The following is a 20708-nucleotide window of genomic DNA, read 5'->3' as shown; positions in this document are numbered from 1 at the left end:
CAGTTTCTCTAAAGTGAGATGTAATCAGTCCTCAAGTCCATTTGCTTCCTGCCCTTCCTTCTGGTCAGCACCAACAATCTTCGTGTTGGTGGTTGTTGATTAGGAGACAAGAGCAGACAGCAATCATTTGGTTGCTATATTGAACTAAAATCCCATTTGTTTTTACATGGAAAGTGAACTCAGTCATTACATGAACATTTCCTTTTAATAATGTTTTTAGAAGTATGTATAAACATGCAATTTTCTTGTTTTGACTGCCTTAATGTCGACACAGATTGCTCCAATGGGTGGAGAACAGAAATCAACCAACCTGACGAATTGTAAGGTTTAGTTCAGGCTCCAGGATACTTTTCCTGAAATTCAAGTACTTGCACTTTTAGTGTAGCCCTAGTGTTTAACTGTTGAATGCTGCAGCATTTCACTATTTCAAGGTAGTCTTTCTGCTTCAACAGACGTTGAATGGTTTCTTTTTCCTAGGAGCCTGTGGTAGTAAGTTGTGTGTGGCCTAAAAGTTGTTCAGAGGTGCATATTTTAGAGAGGAAATTTTTTTCTTCTATGATCTTAAATAATAAAAAAGAACTTAGTTTTCCTATAGTAGCAAGTAATGTCACTTTTACTATCTGTTTCTAAATTAATATACCACTTAAGACAGAGGTAGGGTATATACTGAACAGTTTACTTTTCTGCCACTTTCCTACAAGCTGTGCAGGTATTAAACAATATTTTAATAGGTTTTTTATATTAAGCAAAACCAAACAGTACAGAAATTTGTCCTTTAAATGGCTTTTGTTGTCTTCACGTACATCCTTTGTCTGCCTGGATATTAAGACAAATCTAATTATGTTACACCACTCAAAAGATAAGGGGAGCTGTAAGGGGCTGGACATGTTCCCAAGTCCCTGCACTTAAATTTTTTATTAGCATGAATATTTTTATTAACCATAATTTTTGAAAAAACACCCACGGTGTTGTTTTTAAGCTTAATAAAAAGTGTCATGAATACAGTTGCATTTACATTTCTTTGCATTTTATATTTTTCTCCTTTCTTCAGAGTGACTTTATGATATTTTAAAAACCTTCCATTAGCAAGACTGTGGTGGCAGAAGAAAACTCATTTCACTGAGAAGCATGAGACTTAAAGTTTGGCTCAGTGGGAGGCAAGTGGAGTGTAAGATGTGAGATCATGGGTCCTCTAGGAAGGAAAATGTCCTGGCTTTAGAAGCAGAGTATCAGATCCCTGGCCATACCAGGATGGCTCTTGCTGCCTTTGGGTTTCCAGAGGGATTGTGGGATATTGATTAAAAAACTAAAATCAAAATCACTACAGGAAACTTGAATTAGGGTAGCAAATCTTAATGTAAATCTATGAAATCTTCACAGTCTCTTCATGAACAGAGAACTAGAGTACCCACCTGCCACACACACACATGTACACATAGCTTTCTCCTTTTCCAGCCCCCAGGCATATTTGTGGCTAGAAAACCTGGCCCATACAGTCAGTGGTCTGTCTGAGAAGTGTTTGGAGCCACAGCATAAGGAACTGCTATCTTCCTGCAGACCCGTTTGTTAAATTTGGTTAGAAACAGCCTAACTTAATAGTGGCTGCAATGGTATGATGAAACAGGTTAAAAGAGATGTCTTCCCTGCATGAGCACAGTTTCTGAAGTTTTCCTCGGTGCTAAGAGGAGTCACTGAAGAGGAGAAAGATTCCTCTCTGAGCATCAGCAAACTGTTTCTGCGAGGGACTAGAAGTTTGTAGAATGTTTCCTGAAATGCCAGTTTGAAGTCTGTCATTATGAAGTTGAGTTCACCTCACTTTCTGAATTATAACACCAAAGGTCTAAAAATTCTAAGTGGTGGTGGTGGTTTCATTTGTTTTTTAATTTAACACGATAGTCCATCCCTGATAGCCAGGCAGTAGCTCCCAGCTCAGCTGCTGTGTGCCTTTTGCAGACACAGCAGGAAGCCTTGTGCTGTGGGAGCAGCATTGGCTCCTAGTAGCTATTTCTCCATCATCTGCAAGAAGTGCATGGGCTGCCTGGAAGTCTCCTGTGGCCACCAGCCAGACCGTGCTGATCGTGCATGAACACGCTTGTGCTCTGCTGGACTTGTCTCTGCTCTTTCTCAGAGCCTGTCTCTATTGTTGCTTGCATTCATTTGCATGTTTTCAACTCGTTCTCGTCTTTTTCTCATTAAATTCTTGAATAACCAAGCTCTTCCTTCAGTTCTTCATCTTCTTCCTTTTTCTGGTTAGATGACTGTAGGAAAGGTCTCATGTGCAATTGGAGCTATGGCAGAAGTTCTTGTCAATCTATATGTGAATGATCACAGACCTAAGCCGCAAATTCCCCCCCTTGAACTGGTAAGGCTAAACCCACAAAGAAACAACGACTTGACTTAAAAGCAGTGTTTTCCAGAGTGTCATCCTGACTTAAGACCCTGGTTGTGGAGCACCTCAAGCATTATATCTTAGTCTAACACTTAAGAAATCAAATGCATATTGACAAAACATGCTGATGTGCGGATGTGCTGGAATTGTTGCTCACAATATATTCTATTTATATTTTTATTACTTGTCTGTATGAAATAAATCTTCAGGAGACGTTTATTAAATGTAATTACTGGTACAATTAGTAATAGAAGGTAGCTGTTAATCAAGGTGGCTTCTAAAAGAAAGGTTTGTACAGTGCATGTTTATGCAATTATTTTTAACATACAAATGGTGAATCACCATGCTTCATTTTGAAGAAAGCTATTTTTATATTCTGACGCTATCCTGTGTTAAATTCAGAAGCAGTCTCTGGACAGAGCCTCAGGTTCTTGCCCCATTCCCTATTGTCCGTCTCCTGCATCCACTGCTCAGAGATGTCAGGTATTGGGAAGCTAAGTAAGGTGATGTGTTGCAGTGATGATAATTACATGTTAGCCAGCACTAAACTCTGATTGCTTCCACTTTACTGTAACTATTTGACCTGTTCTGTTAACATCATATTTTGAAAAATGCATTTCTATGCTTTTTCACTTGCATGGTTGTTGATTTGGAAAGTTGTGTAGTTCATGCTCCAGAATGATCCAGCACACCAAAATGAGATTACTAAAGGTAGTTTTGGTTTAGGATTCTCAGCTTTTAAGCACAAGAGTGTGACTCATGACAGCGATAATTGTGACTTACACTTAACATTAAAAAATTGTTCTGAGGCCTTCTTTTGCTGGCAGATTGAAGATGAGTTGTGTGGACTGCATGCTGGTGTCTGTATGTGAGTGGGCTCTGCCAAGCTTGCACCTCCACTTTCCCAAGCATGGCACCCCTCACGAAGTGAGGAGAAGAAGGGGAGGTGGTGGCAGCTGTGGTAGAGCCAGGATGCTCATCTGTACTGACCTATACCCAAGCAGAATACATAATGCAAAATAACTTCTTCATACCTGTCTCTAATAAGAAAGGGGAAGCTCAATGGTGTCTAGTCTATTTAATTCATTTTTCTGTGTCTTTTGCATGTATTATTATCCACAAAAGATAAGGTTTGTTGCAATAAAAAAAGAAAATCAAGTTAACTGACCAAATTCAACAAAAACTTTGAACATATTTCATGTTGTTGATACGGGTCATATTTTAAAATCCAATGTATTTATAGTATGCTGAAAGTCCATGGTAGGAATGAAGCTGATTTTTAAAATAAACCAAGCCCTAGCTTGGGCTGTTGTCTCAAAAGAAGCATGGCTGAGAGGAGGAAGCACATCTGCAGGTGATGGACATGGTGGTGGTTCAGACACCAGTATCAAAGACTGTCACGTTTTTCGTTCTTGACTTTTAAAGCACAAGCCTACGTTTTCCTCAGGGGTATGAGCTCGGTACTACTGAGCTGAACTGAGCCTTCAGGGCTTCCTTAGCTTCAAACGAATCTCTGTTCAAGACTGGCAAGGTCTGCCTTTGCCCTTGTCTGAGAAGCACTGCTGCCTGCAGCCATGAGGGGAAGTGCCTGGGACGGCATGGCACAGGTTGCTGAATGAGCGTGTGGGGCTGATGCTGCTCTTGGACCTGAGTAAACATGAGGTGCAAGTCCAGTTACAAGCTCACCCCTTCAAGTCCTTGTGATGTCTGATTTATGAGTTGCTGTGTAAAGCTACGGAATTGCAGCCAGAAAGTAATAACTAAATAAAAAAGCTGACTGATGCTTATTGTAATTGTATGTGCGGTGGGGGGGCTGCATAAAACTTCAGGCAGCTAAAGCAGCTGCCCACTTTAATAAGAATTTCTATCTGGGCGTCGTGCAATGGCTTCATATGCATTTCTATTTTTATCTTTTAACAGGGATCTCTGCGAAAAGAATTCCCTCAGTCTATTGGGGGGAGTGACATTTGTTATTTCTGCAAAAAACGGGTATATGTTATGGAGCGGCTGAGCGCAGAAGGCCACTTCTTTCACAGGGAATGCTTTAAGTGTGAAATATGTTCTACAACACTCCGTTTAGGAATTTATGCCTTTGATGTTGAAGAAGGTAATACAGGAGCTATTTAAGAATATTTTAAAATGTCTGAGTATTGATGCTTTTAATGGAACTGGAGGCAAAAGGCCTGGCCAAGTAGTTCAGTCAGGAGGAGGTCAGCCAAGTATGTTGTTTGTGTCCATGCTGATCTTTGAGGCCTTGTACTTGCAGTTCTAGTCTTTCAAAAGAAGCCGGCTGGGACAGACCTGAGCTTTAAATGAAGAAATCAGCAGTGGAAACTAAGTCCAGGAACAAAAATACAGTTTGTCCAATTACAGGTCAAAATCGGGGGTAGGGGTGGAAAGGTGTTTTTTCTCTGACTGCCAACAATACAGGGCTATCCTCATCTCTCACTTATTACTGGCCATTAAATAAAGTGACTTGATAAGGACAGGTCAGAGCAGTAGCAAACTTAGACGGGTGAATATTCTTTCTTTCAAGATGTTCTGGCTCAGGAGGTGAAAGCGGTAGTAGTGGGCCAAGCAGCAGTGCCATTTATTCCAGTCAGCTGTAGGGCAGGAGGTTCAGATCTTGGGCTTGTGGCCTAGGGCTTGTGGACGGGGGATTATTTGGTTTTGTTTGGTTGCTTTTTTTATTTATTTAGAGGGAAATTATTGCTGTACTTAAATTTTCTTGCTATTTCTAAATGATTTGAGTATATCTGAGTATCAACCTGATCTCCTTCCACAGAAGGATTAACATCTCAAGGATGGTTCTTTTGCAGTCCAGAGAGTCTTCAGCAAAGACTTTCTTGAACTGGTTATTTGACTTTGCTGCTTAATGTCTTTCATTGGTATATGGCTTGGTATTCATAGAACTTTGCTCTTGTGCTATATATTAATCCTAAACCTGTTTGGTAGGTGAATAAAAGGCCTTACCTTATTTAACAAATGTGCAAAACTGCATACTGTAAAAGAAACCCATTCAAAGCTGTAGGCAATGTGCAGAGCCAGTGGCCAGTTTTCTATTCCTTTTGCTGGCCAACTATTAAACATCCTGATTTCATCTTTAATAGACAAAATAGTGGGTTTTCAATGTGTGGTTTTAAATGTAAAAAGTCACATCGTTTACTTTTTTCTTTTAGGTAAATTTTACTGTAAACCTCATTTTACACACTGCAAAATCAGTAATAAACACAGAAAGAGAAGAGCGACATTACAGGTCCAGGGAAAGGTATGTATGGGTTATGTTACTAATGCAAGAAATACTGAGGCAGCTTTATCTGGAGCAGGGTACAATACGTGTATAGTCTGGTTTTCAAATGAAACGAGGTCTTCCTCTGTAAAATAAAGTTGAACTTGAGAATAATTGGAAATGAAAATATATATAAAAACTTGAAGACAATAACAGAAACTGAATTTTCCACTTTAGAGGTATATTTAATATATTTTTAATGCTTTCTATAAGGAGGCAACAGAAGCACGGAAGAAAGAAGAACCCAAATCTACAGAGACCACCACAGAAAGCACTTTAACTACTGCTAGCAGTCCAGAGGACAGGTCCCCAGGTATCCTGACTTCCTTCTTTAGGGGCACTCTAAGTTGGCCCCTTCGGGTGACAAGGGATCTGCTTGACATTCCCAGACGCCTGTCTAACTGGATGCATGGTTTTCTGCACGCTACCAATCTTCATTTCAGGGACAATGCATATAACTATACCTACTTGTATGAACTCTTGAGCCTTGGTGTGCCATTCCTCTGTGCTCTTCTAGAGGTACTTACTCATATGTACCGGGAAGCAGAGCTATCACTTGAAAATGTGCTTGAATGGGCAAAAAAAATCTATAGGGTTTAAATTTTTCTGTGTCGTGCTCAGTTGTGCCTTTCAGATTTTCAAAATTAACAGCCTCACTATTTTCTTGAGGATTTTTTTTTCACTTTTCTTGCAATTTAATGTGCGACTAAAACAAACAATAGATTCCTTCTGATACAAGCTAGGTGCAATCAAAGTTTTCAATATAAAATGTACTGTATGTTAGAGTGTGAAGGGCAGTGTCCAGACACATTTCCAGAACACAGAGACGGATGAAGGATATTTTGTAGATTTTCTTTTCCTGTTTTGTCCTGTTTGTGATAAGACCGTTGGGGGCAGGTACATTTTTAAAACCTTTCTCGTCCACTTCTCCCTGCCTCCCCCCCTTTCTTTTTTTTGTTGGACTAAGAAAGAATGTTTGTTCTTTCAGATATTTGGGGAATATTTATGGAAAAAAATGACTGGGTTTTGAAACCTGAATATGGCACATCCCTTTTTTTCTTGTTTTCATCTTTGCTCTGGGTTATGAGGTTTATAACTTGCATGGATGTTTCAAAAAAAAAAAAGAAAAGAAAACCACGTACTTAATTCATATTGCTCCTGGTCATGCCTTTTACATTTCTCACATGCGATAAATACCCTTTGTTGATAGTGGGTATAATCTGTAATACTAATTTATTTAACATTTTGAAATAAATCTGAAGAGCAAGTCTCAGTTGAGTGAAAGCTTGATTGAAACTGCATGCCAAAGGAACTGGTAGTGTAACTAGACATGACTTACTCCTCAATTCAAGGCTTCCTCATTAGGTAGCTGATTCAAGGAATATCAAGTTGTGGAATACTCATATGTTACTGAAATCATGGTTATCGTGCCTCCAGACAGGCACTGGTCCTGTTGTATTTGGAATCCTTTAAGAATACAAGTTTTGAACAAACTACAAAAACCTACAAACTTATTTTAAGGATATTACTTCTTAATCAAGTATTTAGTTCATTTCAATGTGTAAAGCTGATGGCAAAAAGATTAAAGTCTGTTATCTGGAGCAGTTGTTAAGTAAGTTTTTCAGGTATCTCTTATCAAGGTCTACCTTCATCAAAAGATATCAGGGGCAGGTTAAGTACATTTATTTAACAGCAAGGAGACACTGAGAACATCCCAAATTCTGATTGCTTTCTCAGCCTGGTTAGCCAGTGAGGTAAGCAGGCTCCATGCCTCAAAAATACTTGAATGTTGACAAAATCATCTAGGTTGGAAGAGACCTCCAAGATCACCTAGTCCAATCTCTGACCTAACACTAACAAGTCCTTTTAAGTTCAGATGTTAAACAGGAAATAGATAAATACGTAAATATGACAATATGAATAGCCTAAAATGAAAAGCATCTGTAGTATGTACTTTTAGCCAAAATAATATGGCTTAAATAATAGGAAATAATTTTACATTGAGTTTGTACCAAAGTTTGAGGATGACCTTTTAGTGGTCTTAAATAACTGTACTACTTATGAGCTGGCAGGTTGCTTTATTTTTTTTCTTTTTTTTTTTGGTTGGTTGGTTGTTTTAACACAATGTGGGAAAAGACAGTTTAAAGCTGTTTTCTTCCATAGGTGTTAAAACGAAATGTGTGTTCTGTTTAAAATAAATGACAACTGGATTTTTCCTCTAGATACTTTGACTTAATTTTTTCAACTACAAGGATAAAGCTTTTCACATTTTATAGTCCTTATATTGTCTGGGGAAAAATTGTGAAGTATGTATACAGAACTTGAAAAAAAAGCTTGAAAGAATTGTTTAGTTATAAGGTAGCATTTGTTTAAAATCATTTGCCATTAATGCTCAAACATGTAAAAACTTTGCTAGACTGGACACAGTGAACATTATAGTAACGTGGTAAGCATCTATATGTATTTAAGGAAATTTATTTGTACCTCTTTTATAGCATTTTAAAATTTCTACTTTGGAACACTGTACTTTTTAATTATTTGCTAAAGACAGTAGTTGTTTCACTCTAAAAAAGAAAAAAAATTGCAGTGTGATTTACTGTGTTACTCCTGCAACACAACAAACTGCTAACTGATAAAGTTAGACTCACCATCAATTTTAATTTCAGTTTGTCAATAGCACAGTCTCATGGAACATTTTTTCCTGAAGTTTTCTCCTGCTGTTCACTACAGGAAATTTTCTGCTTTTCAGCAGAATGAGCATAATAGTAAACTTAAAGAAAGTTAAAACTTAAAGAAACTTAACAAAAAAAAAAAAAAACTTGAAAATCTGTTATCCTAGGAATTTGAAGCAAGTGAATCTTACTAGTAGAAAGCTTTTTCGTTTTTCTTTTTTAAAGATGGCAATGGTTATATTATAGATTTATATAATGGGGAGAAAAAAATCCCTAAATTCCCACAGCAGAATTCAGAAAAAGATATGCAAAATGAAACCATTTTCTTGAAGGATCTTAATTATACTACATATTCCACTGGAATTTTGCAGCTGATTTTTGAATATAACAATCTAATTGTTAGATGTGTTTGTAATCTCTTTATCTTAATATTCTGTTAGAAAGATTAATAGCTATTTGTCCTTATTCATGATTTAATGAAAAAAGCAATTTCATTTTGGCTAATTCTTCTTTGTGATCTTTCTGATGCTTTTCTATATAACCAAGCTAAGTTCTGTGTTTTTTTTCTGCTCTCTGTCAATCTCCCTCATTACTTTTAGTCCAATTCATCATTCCGGTGTTGTACCCGCTCACTGGCTGAAGCCTTTCTGCTCTCAGGTGATTTTTCCGCTTGCCAGTTCCCAAATTGTGCAACTAACACTGTTGTTTGACAGCATTTCATTGTGTTGGGTTTTGTTGTATTATTTTAAGACCATTTTAGAGCAAACTGTGTGTGTCTGGTATATTAATGGATGTGAGCTTTGGCATGATCATTTAACCTGTTGCTGATTTCATAGTTCTAAAAAACATAATGTCTGTTCTCTCTGTAGAGAATGTTTTTCCTCTCTGTGTCTGTGCATGTACTTTCTTGTGCCTTTCAGGCGACTTAGGCAAGTAAATTCATTCTCGAAAGAACCAGTTAAAGCCTTATTTCTTTCAAGGAAAGATTTAAAATAAGGTCAGGAGAAGAGCTAGCTGATTCCTCCTGGTTAGCATAAACACCTTCTTCCACTGTACTCAAACACTCAATGAGCAAATTTCCATTGAGCTCAAATATTCAGTGAGCGAGCAATGTTTAAGTAGGGTGGCTCTAAGCACTCGTTTTCTTTCATAAAGGAAAATTGTGATATAAAAGGGTTCTGTTGAACAAAGCAGCCAGAGCAACACAAGTTCCATTCCTCCATCCCAAATAACATACTGGGCAGGGCTAACAGAAATAGATGTATGCTATTTTTAGTCCTCAATGTCAAAATGCCAAGTTTACGTAACCAAAGTGTTTTGGTTTGAGCTGCTTTGTTGATTAATATCATCTCTAATGAGGCCCCATTTGCCCTTTGATTAATGTATTTATCTTGCTGCACGAGAGGCTGCCAATACTCTCCATGATAAATTTGTGCAGTTATTTTGTATGTGTTTTTGCATATAAGATCCAGTATGTGTAACTACATGATAATCTAAAAGGAGAAATGCATCCAAAGAAGAACCAAGGGCTTAGTCTGAAAAGCAAGTGCTCTGTGGTTTTGTTTGATATGGTCATGACCCATGGCAGCCTTTCCTGATGAGGATGCCCTTCAAAGGGAAGGGTGATTGGGAACTGTCTTAAGCAGCAACTTGCAGGAAGGGCCAGACGTCCTGTGCCACTTGTCCTATTCACACACGTCAGTCAGGAATGTAGAAGAGCTGCAGGGTCAAGAGCCCCGTGCTCCTGATCTTGCTGACCTGTATGCTTGCACAACTAAAGCATCTCTTTGTGTGGGTAACCTAAAATGTCTTGATGACTTTGAAAGTCTGCTTGCTGTGCCCACCCAGAAGCATCTCTATTCTAAGCATCACTTCATGGAAAAATGGTTAGGACATGGCTTCCTACAGATTTCATGTGTTTTATTGCTAAGCTCAGCATGCTTTGAGATGAAGGTCGTAATGTAGAGGTCTGCCATTTCAAATCACTTTCCATTGCTGTGTTTTTTTACTGTCTGTTGCAGAGTCTTCCTAGCTCTTCCTGGCCAGTGAGGATTCTGTCCTTCTCCTCCTAAATCTTCTGTCTTGACTTCACTTTACAATCTTAATGGAATATTTTTATTAAAGTTTTTAATGCTGTATTTAAATTTTCACATGGAAATTCTGTATTTTGCACACAGTGAAAATTGTTTTAGCTTTATTTATGGTATTTGCTGTAAACAAAAATAAATGTAGTTCTTTATAAGTCTCCTTGTTTCATCTCTTCCTTTTAAAAATATTTCCTGGTGACTTCATGCTTGTTTTACGAATTCCTCTTCTGGTGGATGCTGTTGTAGTACCTTTTTATTGGTCTGACCCAAAGGGTCTCACTGTGATATTATAATCACGTGTGTTCCTTCACACTGGGTTCCCTGACTATGATATTCTGCACTAGTTATTCCGCTTGAGACCAAGAGGTGCCTGGTACTGGGGTTTATCCTTCCTGGGAATGATAAGTCAGTGTTGCTGAGCGTGGAGGCTGCTTGTATTGCATACACGAACAACGCTAGTCCTCTTCTCTTTGACTTCTATTACTTTTCCTTATGTTACTTTTCCCTTCAGTTTTGATTTTACATAGCATGACTTTTATGGCATTTGTTAATAAGTTAAATTCATTTGGAATCTTGTATCACATACAGGAAAAGCAATTAATAACTGGGGGTAAAAACTCCATTTTTGTTACTGACTCTGGAGTGCTGCTTGCAAGTTCCCTTTATCTTCTGGAGCCCTGGAAGCTGCAGCTAATGGTGACTTATTATTTGATAACAGTGGCCTTGCTTTATTTATTTAATTTACTTTCCTTTCTTTCCTTTTTCTTTCCGTTTTTCTTTCCGTTTTCTTTCCTTTGTTCTATCATGATTTTTATTTTTTTAATTTTATTGTTTTTTAACGCTGGTGTTCTACTTTTTAAACAGCAGGTTCTCCAAAACAGCTTTTCTAAGCTTTTGCTCCCTATCATCTTCTTTTGTTTGCTCACCCTTCAGCTCTTAAGTTAGCATTTCTGTCTTTGTATTTCAAGGGAGAAATAAATGACAGAAAGAATAGTCCCAATTATTTAATGGAAAGATTGTGTTGTGTTTTTTTTTAAGTCAATTTAAGCTGAGCCTCACTAGATTGGTTTGAATAATAGGAATAAATTTTTTTGAAAGTGTTGGTAGAGACAACATTACAAAAGAACAACAAATGTTATTCCCAATGAACTATTCTGTCCTGCCAAAGAAAAAGTCACCATGCACAGTAGAAAGTTTGCTGTCCCAGGGGGAGATGATTTGCATAACGAAAACACAGTGCAGGAAATGTCATTTAAGGCAGTACTTGGCACTTCCTTCATTGCAATGGACAAAGCAATTCAGATAAAAGTAAATATACTATTCATACAAATTACAGTCTCATGGCAGATTCTTTTTTTCCATCTTGATAATCTTGGGCAGAGGCAGTGGCATGGAAACGTCAGAAGAGGTTTTTATGTCTGCAAAAGTTGATGACTTGTTTGGCATTGAAGCTTTGAGAGGCATCAGATGTTCAAGCTGTGCTCATAAACTGTTTCATTTATTCCTGCTAAAATAACAGAACAATAACTTGAAATTGGGGTAACGTTAGAGTTTGGATCTGTTGTAACTGTGTTTTGTTTTGTGGTGGTGGAGAAGGCCAGAAAAGTCAAATCACTAACAAATCCTATCTATAGAGGGATATACTTAGTCATAAACAGTCCATGCCCTGAAGCACTAGCAGACAGGACAGGACACAGTGTATGGAAAAGGAATAAAGCTCACAAAATGAGCAGGGTGAGGGAAGCAAGCTCCTGTTAGTTCCTTCATTCTCAGTCAAAATCATTACACAATAAAACTAAGTATTCTTTGGTTTGCTCCTAGTAATGCTGCTAGAGGAAGGGGCTGGTAGATTAAACTGTGAGCGAATTTAACAAACCTAGTTCAAGATTTGTGTATTTCTGGGGAGTCTCTGCTCCTCCAGCCATTCATCCCTGTGAATGGGAGGGTTGGTTCCTCCTACTGCCCTTCTGCTGAGCTCTCCGAAAGCTCTGGTGCTTCCAGTCTCCAGCAAGCACATGCTGTTGTAGTCACACCCCCAACGCAGTAATGCTGTGCCCTGGCGTGTAGCTGAAAGTGGCAGCCGTGCCTAGTGGAAGGGCAAATGGGCTGCTCCTCTGATCTCGAGCTGCCACTGAGCTGAGTCCTTTCCAAAAACCATGGGTCTGGAGCAGGTGATACTGATGCCTCTTGACATAGTCAATGCTTTCTAAGATTTGACAGCTACTTGTTATAGATACTGTTGTAGTGCTAAAACTGCAGAGATGACGTTTGCTGTATCTGGCAGCTTCAGGAATTGTGCACTCTTTCCTCTTTATACTGGTTCAAATCAGTTCTGAACTTTTCTGTTGCCACTAGGGCCATTTGATTTGGAAATAAATGCACAGGTGTGCTTTTTTTTTTTTTAAAAGCCAGACTAATCATTTGTAGAGCATCACAGCATTACCTGCCTGGATATCAGTTAATGAAAAGCAAACATGCCAGAGTTATGTAAAGGTAACTATCCTTTATTATAATTATGCTAATACTTTGTAATGAAAAAGATCTTGCTGTTTTTAAACATACTTTATTTGAGAAAAAGTACAGACAAAACTTCTTAAAATGGCTTGGACTCAAATGTCAGTCTTTCATTAACTCTACCAAGAAGAATAATTTCTGTTCCTCTCAGTTTCTTCTAGACTGCTGCAGCAATAAAAGGCCAGTGAAAGCTGCTTCTCTGTGTATTCCAGCCTCAAGGAAGGGCTATGGTCTGTGTTTTCCCACAACATTATGGCAATTAGTTACTATAATTGGCTTTAATTCACTTCTTGCTCACTCATTCCTCACATTTCAATCAAAACAATTAGTTCTGAAATGCCCTGAATTCTGCATCAATATTTATGATTTTTGAAGTATGACATGTTTGCAGATGACTTGATTTTTTTTTTTCCTGGAAGATCATGTCACTGAAGATCAGAAGACATTATGTATTAAGGCTTGATCCAAGTATACATATTAGTCATATAAATATTTCCGCAAGCCTCTTTCCTTTTCTTCATGATCTGTGTTAACATAAAAAGAACAGAAGCTTTGATCTCATCTCATTAGGTGGTGGGCTCCAAACCCATTTGAAATGGCTGGAATTTCCAGTATGTTCTTCTGAAATGTGAAATTACAAAGCAATTTGCATGCTACTGCGTTCTTGCATTTGTTCTTTCAGCATTTGTTCTGCAGGAATTAATTCATATTTTATTCTAAGGTTTTTGGTGCTTAGAATCTTTGTGTAAAGAAAAATATTATTTTAGCAGGCATTAAATTGCTGATCACTCCAGAGACTTACACCATTGAGGCTGTGCTCTGAATTTGCAATTATAATATGCATTAATATACCAGACTAACACAGATTGCTCTGATAAAATATACAATTGCTCTAAAATTTATAGAAAATCTTATCACAGTAGTGTTGTTGTGTGGTTTTTTTTGAGAAGCAAATTTCCATAAATATAAAAATTCAATATATCTAATAGGTTTTCAGTTAGTTGCTTTTTCCTTTATCTCTGTATTAATTTTTGCATAGTTTGTGTTAGTGTTAACATGCACCATCCTGGATGCATTCAAACATTGTGTTCTTTGGGCTCTGTCTTGCTTTGTACTTCAAGCTCCCTGGTTATATTTTGTTCCTGAATTCAGAAGTGTCTGCTCATCAAGTAAGTAATGGATGCTTTGAAAAAGTGCTTTGATGCTGAAGAACATGTGTAGATTCTGGCCTGGGTCCACAGGGGAAGAGGAGAAGATGCGCTGCTGGTGTGGGGACAGGAGGAGAGGGTGGTGGAAAAGCCCCTTCTTCCCCAGGGCCTGGGGATGGGCAGCACAAAAGCATTTGCAGGTAGCAGTGGTTGGAAGCCAGGCAGGTAATATGGCCCCGCTTCCGCTGAGAGCAGTGTACCCCTCCACAGAAACAGGAGAGCAGGCTGGTTTTGTTTTTTGCCATTTGTTAGACGCAATAACATGGAATTGAATTCTATAGACAAATGAAACAAGCAGAAGTAAAAAGGAATAGACAGGTGGGAAGAACTGAAACCTGTGAAATGTCAAACATAACTCTTACTGAAGTCCTTTTTCAAGGACGGCAGTCTAACTGGTGGTTTCTTGGGTGTGATGAAAAATCGAAGTTTGATAAATACAGGACATGAGTCTGGGAATCCTGTTAGAAGCCCTATAGCCCTCTAGGGTGGATCTGAAATACCTCAATGTGATGTGTCTGGTTTTGAGCTCTAATGCAGGCAATGCTCTCATTCAGCCTTGCATGTTTTGAAGCAGAGGCAACAGGGCTCAGCTGAGGTTATAATAGGCTTGAGCTGGGGTTTTGCTCCATTGTGGGCTGGTAGCCAGCGTATTACAGCAAGACGAAGGCTTAAGCAAGCTGAAGGTGTCATAGTTCATTGTGTTCCCATCTCACAGTCCCACATGGGCTGGGTTTCCCTGGTGACTACTTTTTTCTCTGTATCTCATCCCTGTGCTTGCTTGGTTCATTTCAACTGTGCTTCCACAGTACTGAAGACACCTTCCTTTTGCCCCTGCAGCTTGCTTAAAGCACTGATGTACTCTAAGCAGGACCCATAAATGATTTTGGGGGGTATATTATACAGTAAGAAGCTAGAGAGACAGTTAATGTGTGTTGGGTGTGCTACAAATCAATTTGTGGTCTGCTGACTGAATTTCTTAATGTCAGTTTTTGTTGCCAACTGGTATTTGCTTTCACCATCGGAGCTGCCTATGTTTATGAGTAACTCCACTTCAAAATTATTTATTCATGTCATTGCCTTAGTCAGCAGCTCCATACAAGGCCAGGCAGAGTCCTCTCATCCTGTGAATGAATTATAGGTTGACACAGTTTAATGGCAGGCTAAAAGCCTCAGGATTGCCAGCAAGCTAGGCTGAGGTCCTATGGGGGGGGAGGCACTGAGCAAGCTGAGATTCGGTGTTTTTTGCAGGAGGAGTGGGCAAGTGCAAGTTACTTCTTCAGTGAAGGGTTTTATCTGTTAGCTTTGTGCTTCAGTGAGAGAAAGGTCTATTCCCTGAGCACTACTGCCCTGGCTTTGGGAGGGCTGGCAGCCAGGTGGCGAGGTGACAGCTGAGCTCATCCAAACCTTGTCCCTGTCACAGGAGTGCAGCAGTAGCTCGTGCTTTTCGGCACAATAACAGCAGCAGCACCTGGGATTTTAGTGCCTTTCATCTGAAGGTTTGAAAGCCCTTTGCCGTTACTGAATTGCTGTGACAGCTCTGGGTAAGTACTGCTCCTGTTCCACAGGCTTCAGTGAGTCACAAACACGTGATGTGTCAGAGGTGCCAATACATCATATCCCAAATACAGGTTGTGACACCTGATTCCAGTAGGTTTCCTCCTTCCTCTCCCCAAACAAGGCTCTCACACAGATTCACAACATGGGCAGGGCTCTAAGATATCACTGCTCTGGATATGAGCAGTCAGGGCAATCACGAGGTGTTTTCTGGACAAGGCTCCATGTAGGAGCTTATTTGCTGGCCGCCAGCATACTGGGAGTTTTGTGCCCCCAGAGGAGAGGTTGATACCATTTAGAAGTTTTTCGGTCTCTGTTTCTGTATTTTGTTTTTTATCTGCCTTCAGGGATGTTTCCCAAGTTTGTATTAGTTGACATATTTATACTCTGGTTAGCTCAGTAAGGCTTACTCCCCCTTTCTGCTTGTGCATGACTCTCATTTGGTCTGACTTGTCTTAGCTGAGAAATACCACCATATCTTGCTTAAAAATGAATTTCCCTCTCACAGTTTAAGACCAGTTGAAGATGAGGAGGGTGGATAAACATGAACACTTTCAGTTGCTTATGGCACAAAAGCATTGACTTGATTTGCTGGCTGCTGCAGCTGGCTTGGTTTGTGTTTTTTTCAGATGGGTTCAGTGGGGCATCTGACCATTTTTGTCCAACACAGGCAGAGGCACATGCAAAGCAGCAGCTCTGAAGCAAAGCCGATAAAACTTAGCAGCCAGCTGGTGGCTGAGGCGGCTGGCCCTGTGCTGTCTGTGGGGAGGAGGTTGTTATTTGGGCTTTGTGCCACTGTGAGTGGCACACGTATGTGCCCCCTCTCCATAGGGAGAGGGAATGGCCTGTACAGCCCAGCTACCCACAGCGGGTGCTTGGCTCTGCCCAAATTTGGCTGGACCCTGAGCCCCTGTCATCTCCTTGTCAGTTGCAGTAATGCGTTCTGCCTGCTGCTAGTTTGACAGGTGGCTCAGGAGCAACAGCCCATGCAGAGAGCCAGGCTGCCTTGTCAGATGGGACATGCTACTGTGAGTAACTGCTGCTGCTGCCTGTCTGTTGGCCCCAGCTTTATTGGTGGGGACACTCAGATGTTGGAGTGATTGACACCTTAATAAATGATAGTCACAGAGGGTGCAGATGGCCCCTCTGGAAGGGGCCTCTCCTCTGCCCTGTGTGTGGTGGCACATAGTTCCCAATAGGTTTCTGCAGGGGCTCCGTATGTGTGCCTGTCACAGGACTGATGTGTTTCCCTCAGCTAAGCAAAACTGACTGCAGATGCACCATTAGCTGGCATTGTCTGGCAACAATTGTCTGTGCCTCTCCGCAGAGCTGAGCTGACGCAACATGGCTGAGACACCAGCACGTAACTCAGTACCCCACCACACGGAAATCGCTGCTGTGTTGGCACAGCCTTTGTGACTGGGAAGAGAAACACAGTGACTCATTCACCTGCTTTACAGTAGCAGAGGGGAGATTGCCTGAGGTTGGACCACTCTCAGTTTTTTTGTTGGTCACAGAATAGCAGTAAACAGCTCTGAAATTTGAGTTTTCAAAAACCCTCCAGGCCACTGGGGACGCTGTTACAAAAAGCAACTGAAAAAGGCAAAAATGTTTCTTAGGATGTGGTGCTGGCATCATCACTGGATGTTGTTCTGTAAGCATCTGAATATTTTAGGCCTGTAGTGGGGAGAATTGCAGTCACAGTGATCTTGTGGTGATGCTGCACTTGCATGCAGGGAGGTCGCTCCTGTGGCATGGCGGGATGGCTCTCCTTAGTGCTGCTGCGTATGAGGACCTCCAAAAGCTTTGTTATGTTCCTGATTAGAGGAACGTAATTATTGCTGAGCAATAAGCAAGCTGCAGTTTGTTCCTCAGATTTGATAACCAGTTAGAAACAGGCCATTACCAAAGAACCAGCCCTGCTGACTGCTTAGCCACAGTCGCTATGGTCTGACAGGTGAATTCTTGCAAATCCACCACCCTGGAGCCAGTAGCTGGCTGAACTAGCTCTGAAGGTCAAACTGTCAAAGGCCATACTGTCAAAACGTTATCACTAATTTACCCTCATTTAGTAAATGGTTGTGGTGTTTGGATTACTGGTGCTGCGAGAAAATAACAAGTATTTGTACTCCTTGATCCTTTGACTCCTGTGGAGCTAAAGTCAAGCCTCTATCCACGTTTTGTAAACCTTCCAGTGTTGCAGAGATACTGTGATGTCTTCGTCCTTCACCGGCTGTACAGACTCATTTGAGACTGATGGGGCTGTTTGAAATGCAAGAGTGAGCTGGTCCTTTGGCTGACTGGAAAAACATGGAATTGAGAAAACCTGGCAAGACACTTAATGGAGAGTAGAAGTGTTTTTTTTTGTTTGTTTTCTGGAAAGAGATCTGAATCTGTCCATAGGGTCTGCATGGACTGTTTGGCCAAGCCTGTTTTAAACAGCCCTGACCTTCCAGTGAGCACTGATCTGGCTGTGAGCCCTCAGAACAAGCTGTGGGGACATGGCTCACTTACCATGCAATTTAGCTAAATCCTTTCACTGTAAGGAAAACACTTGTTTCTCTCCCAGTGTGGGGATGATGAGGGAGGTTTTGAAGTACAGACAAAGGAGAAATTGTTGATCCAATTTTTTCATCCTGTTGGAGTGGGAGGGTCAGATGAATGTAGAATTGTTCTGTTTCAGTTGCTGACTGTATTACTATTGTTTAAAAAACTGAAGGCAGCTAGTCTCCATCATTTGTATTTAAAACAACAACAGCGCTACAGCCATGTTATTTACTCTCAATGCAAGTCAGTCAGGAGCTCTGATCAGAAAAGCTTTGACTGAGGAGAGACACTTGCACTGAGGACACCAACGGTAGAGCTTGTGTGTGGAGATGCTGCTGCTCCCAGGACACAAAGCTGCTAAAATTGGCCAACTCTTTGTGGGGATTATTATCTGAATTGAGCTCTTACTGCTGAAGTTAATATGCCAGTGTTTTGGTTTTGAGTGGTGTTCTGCATTATAAAATGCATTGCAAAATCTTTTCCATATAGACAGGCTTTAGATCAATGCATTGTGTTTTCTAGTTGTAACTCAGCATAAAGGACTACTTCCCAAACCCTTCAGTTGCCTTCTGTGCTGGCAACCATGGAAAAGCAGGGAAAGGAGGATTGTTGTTGTGAACAGGGACAGCAGTGGATAGAGAAGTTAAAATAGATGTTTCACTGTTTTGAGTTGGACTTGGGCTTCTGTATCTTTTAGAAAATTCCTCTAAAATAACTTTTTTTGTTTTGTTTAGAAAAGTTGAAAACTGAGAAACTGAATCCACATCACCTGAGCATAGCGTCAGGTTTTTCCTGAAGTGGGAAAAAATTGCTTTTGTTCTGCTGGGCTTCAGTTTGGTACTGAAGTGAATAAACCCATTCCAGTCTTTGTCCGGGTGGGCAACACATTTCCCAGTAGACTGCCATCCACAGCACATAGAGTAGTTGATTCCCTCAGTAAATGGTGAGAACAGCCTCATCTTCTGTGTTTGCTGTGGGCTGGTGGCAAACTGCAGCCATCAGCCTGAGTGCTTCAGCCAAGGCTGGCTCCACTCTCGACTTGAGGCATATGGTTTCATCTTGCTGTTTTAAAAAAAAAAAAGGAAGGTGTGAGTGGGCCGGTTTCATGATACCACAGAGCTGCTCTCATTGCTGTGGCAGGCAAAGCCCTTCTAAGCCCTTGCTTTGGGCCAGGTCCCTCCTGTACCACCAGCTGTCAAGCCACCAAGGTGTCCCAGGCCTCCGAAACTGCACAGATGAGTACCATTGCCCTTGTTAATGACAAGGGTGGTGGTGTCACAAAACAGAGTGCCAGGACAGCACTGTCTGGATGCCAGTAGCATAAGGAATGGAAAACTTAAATTCTCTCAACGCCAGCAGCCCTTCAGGCAGCAAGTTACTGTTGTGCAAGGGCATCAAACAGTTCAAGCACCCAGCCGTGCGTGCTGCAGAGCACCTGCTGCTGCTCGCTGAGCGGAGGCAGGAGCACTGTCCTGCTCGCTTGCCTGTCTGTGCCCCCTCACAGAAAAACACTGAAGGGCATGTGAGGGGCTAGAGATTAGCACATTAGCTCCTTGGCTTGCTTGCACTGGCTAGTTTAGGGAATTTGACCACCTAAAGTACTCTAACATGAGTCAGTAGGACAATTCCACTTGTAACTGGCCAGTCGTGGTGTGCCCTGTCTGTCCCTGCATGTGATACATTTGCTTTGGTGTCCGCTAGCACAAGATTAACATCTTCCACGTGCATAGCTTGCCTGTAACCCCCTGGATAAATTAATTAAACGTTTTGACAAAGGATTAGTAAGGGCTACAGCTTAAACTGTGACTGTGGAGAATGCATGCTCACTGCTAGAGGTCTTCGCCACACTGAAACAGAAGATAGTAGGAAGGATGTTGGGAAATCTAAAGTAAGTGTGATGGAAGTGAAGTCAGATCTGATGTGAATGCTATTTTGAGAGTCTGTTCCCTGACGACTTGTCTCTCTCTCTGATAACATCTAGTGCAGCCAATGGAGGTCAGTGGCACAGCACCAGTTGACATTGGCAGTAGAGTGGGGGCTGTGCCCTTTTCCGTCCTGGAGACCGGATGCCCCTTTAGCTTTTGCATTGCGTGTGTTTATCTTATAAAGTTCAATTCTTCTGACTCAGTTTTTTAGCTGCTAGTAGAAAGTCTCCTGTCCTGGGGAGGAAATCTGACCTGAGCAGGAGCACTGGCAGCCCACAGGGTCCCACAGCCTCACCAGTTGCCCCAGGCACAGGGCTTAGTCTGCCCCCATGCCCCTTTCCATTTGGGAACGGCAGTAAGGCCATTTTAATCTCTTCTAGTGAAGAAGTGGGATAGCGTGGCATGTACAGGCGTGGGTCTCTGAGAGGACTTAAGCACTAGCAAATTCAGGTATCCAGGGGCTTACGTGGGAATTTTCACTTTGGAATTGGGAGCTGAATGTCTACCTCAGTCCTTCTGCAAG

The 20708-nt window shown here is 40.8% G+C and overlaps 1 protein-coding gene across 17 annotated transcripts in view; it reads left to right on the top strand.

Moving 5' to 3' along the window:
- The window catches only part of MICAL2 (microtubule associated monooxygenase, calponin and LIM domain containing 2), a 162583-nt gene that overhangs the window by 105040 nt on the left and 36835 nt on the right, over window positions 1-20708 (top strand). For 13 of the 17 annotated variants that reach the window (XM_083839911.1, XM_083839915.1, XM_083839914.1 and 10 more), the window contains 3 exons: window positions 4310-4496; window positions 5569-5657; window positions 5892-5991. In XM_083839911.1, the coding sequence (XP_083696037.1) occupies window positions 4310-4496; window positions 5569-5657; window positions 5892-5991 (376 nt within the window). Of the gene's footprint in view, window positions 1-2254; window positions 2363-2791; window positions 4288-4309; window positions 4497-5568; window positions 5658-5891; window positions 10596-20708 lie in introns of those variants that run through there. The other 4 variants (XM_083839907.1, XM_083839908.1, XM_083839910.1 and 1 more) reach the window with 3 other exon arrangements.

The sequence above is a fragment of the Anser anser genome, assembly GCF_964211835.1.
Source record: "Anser anser genome assembly, chromosome: 5".
Classification (NCBI taxonomy): domain Eukaryota; kingdom Metazoa; phylum Chordata; class Aves; order Anseriformes; family Anatidae; genus Anser; species Anser anser.
This window is presented reverse-complemented; position numbering and strand designations above follow the sequence as displayed.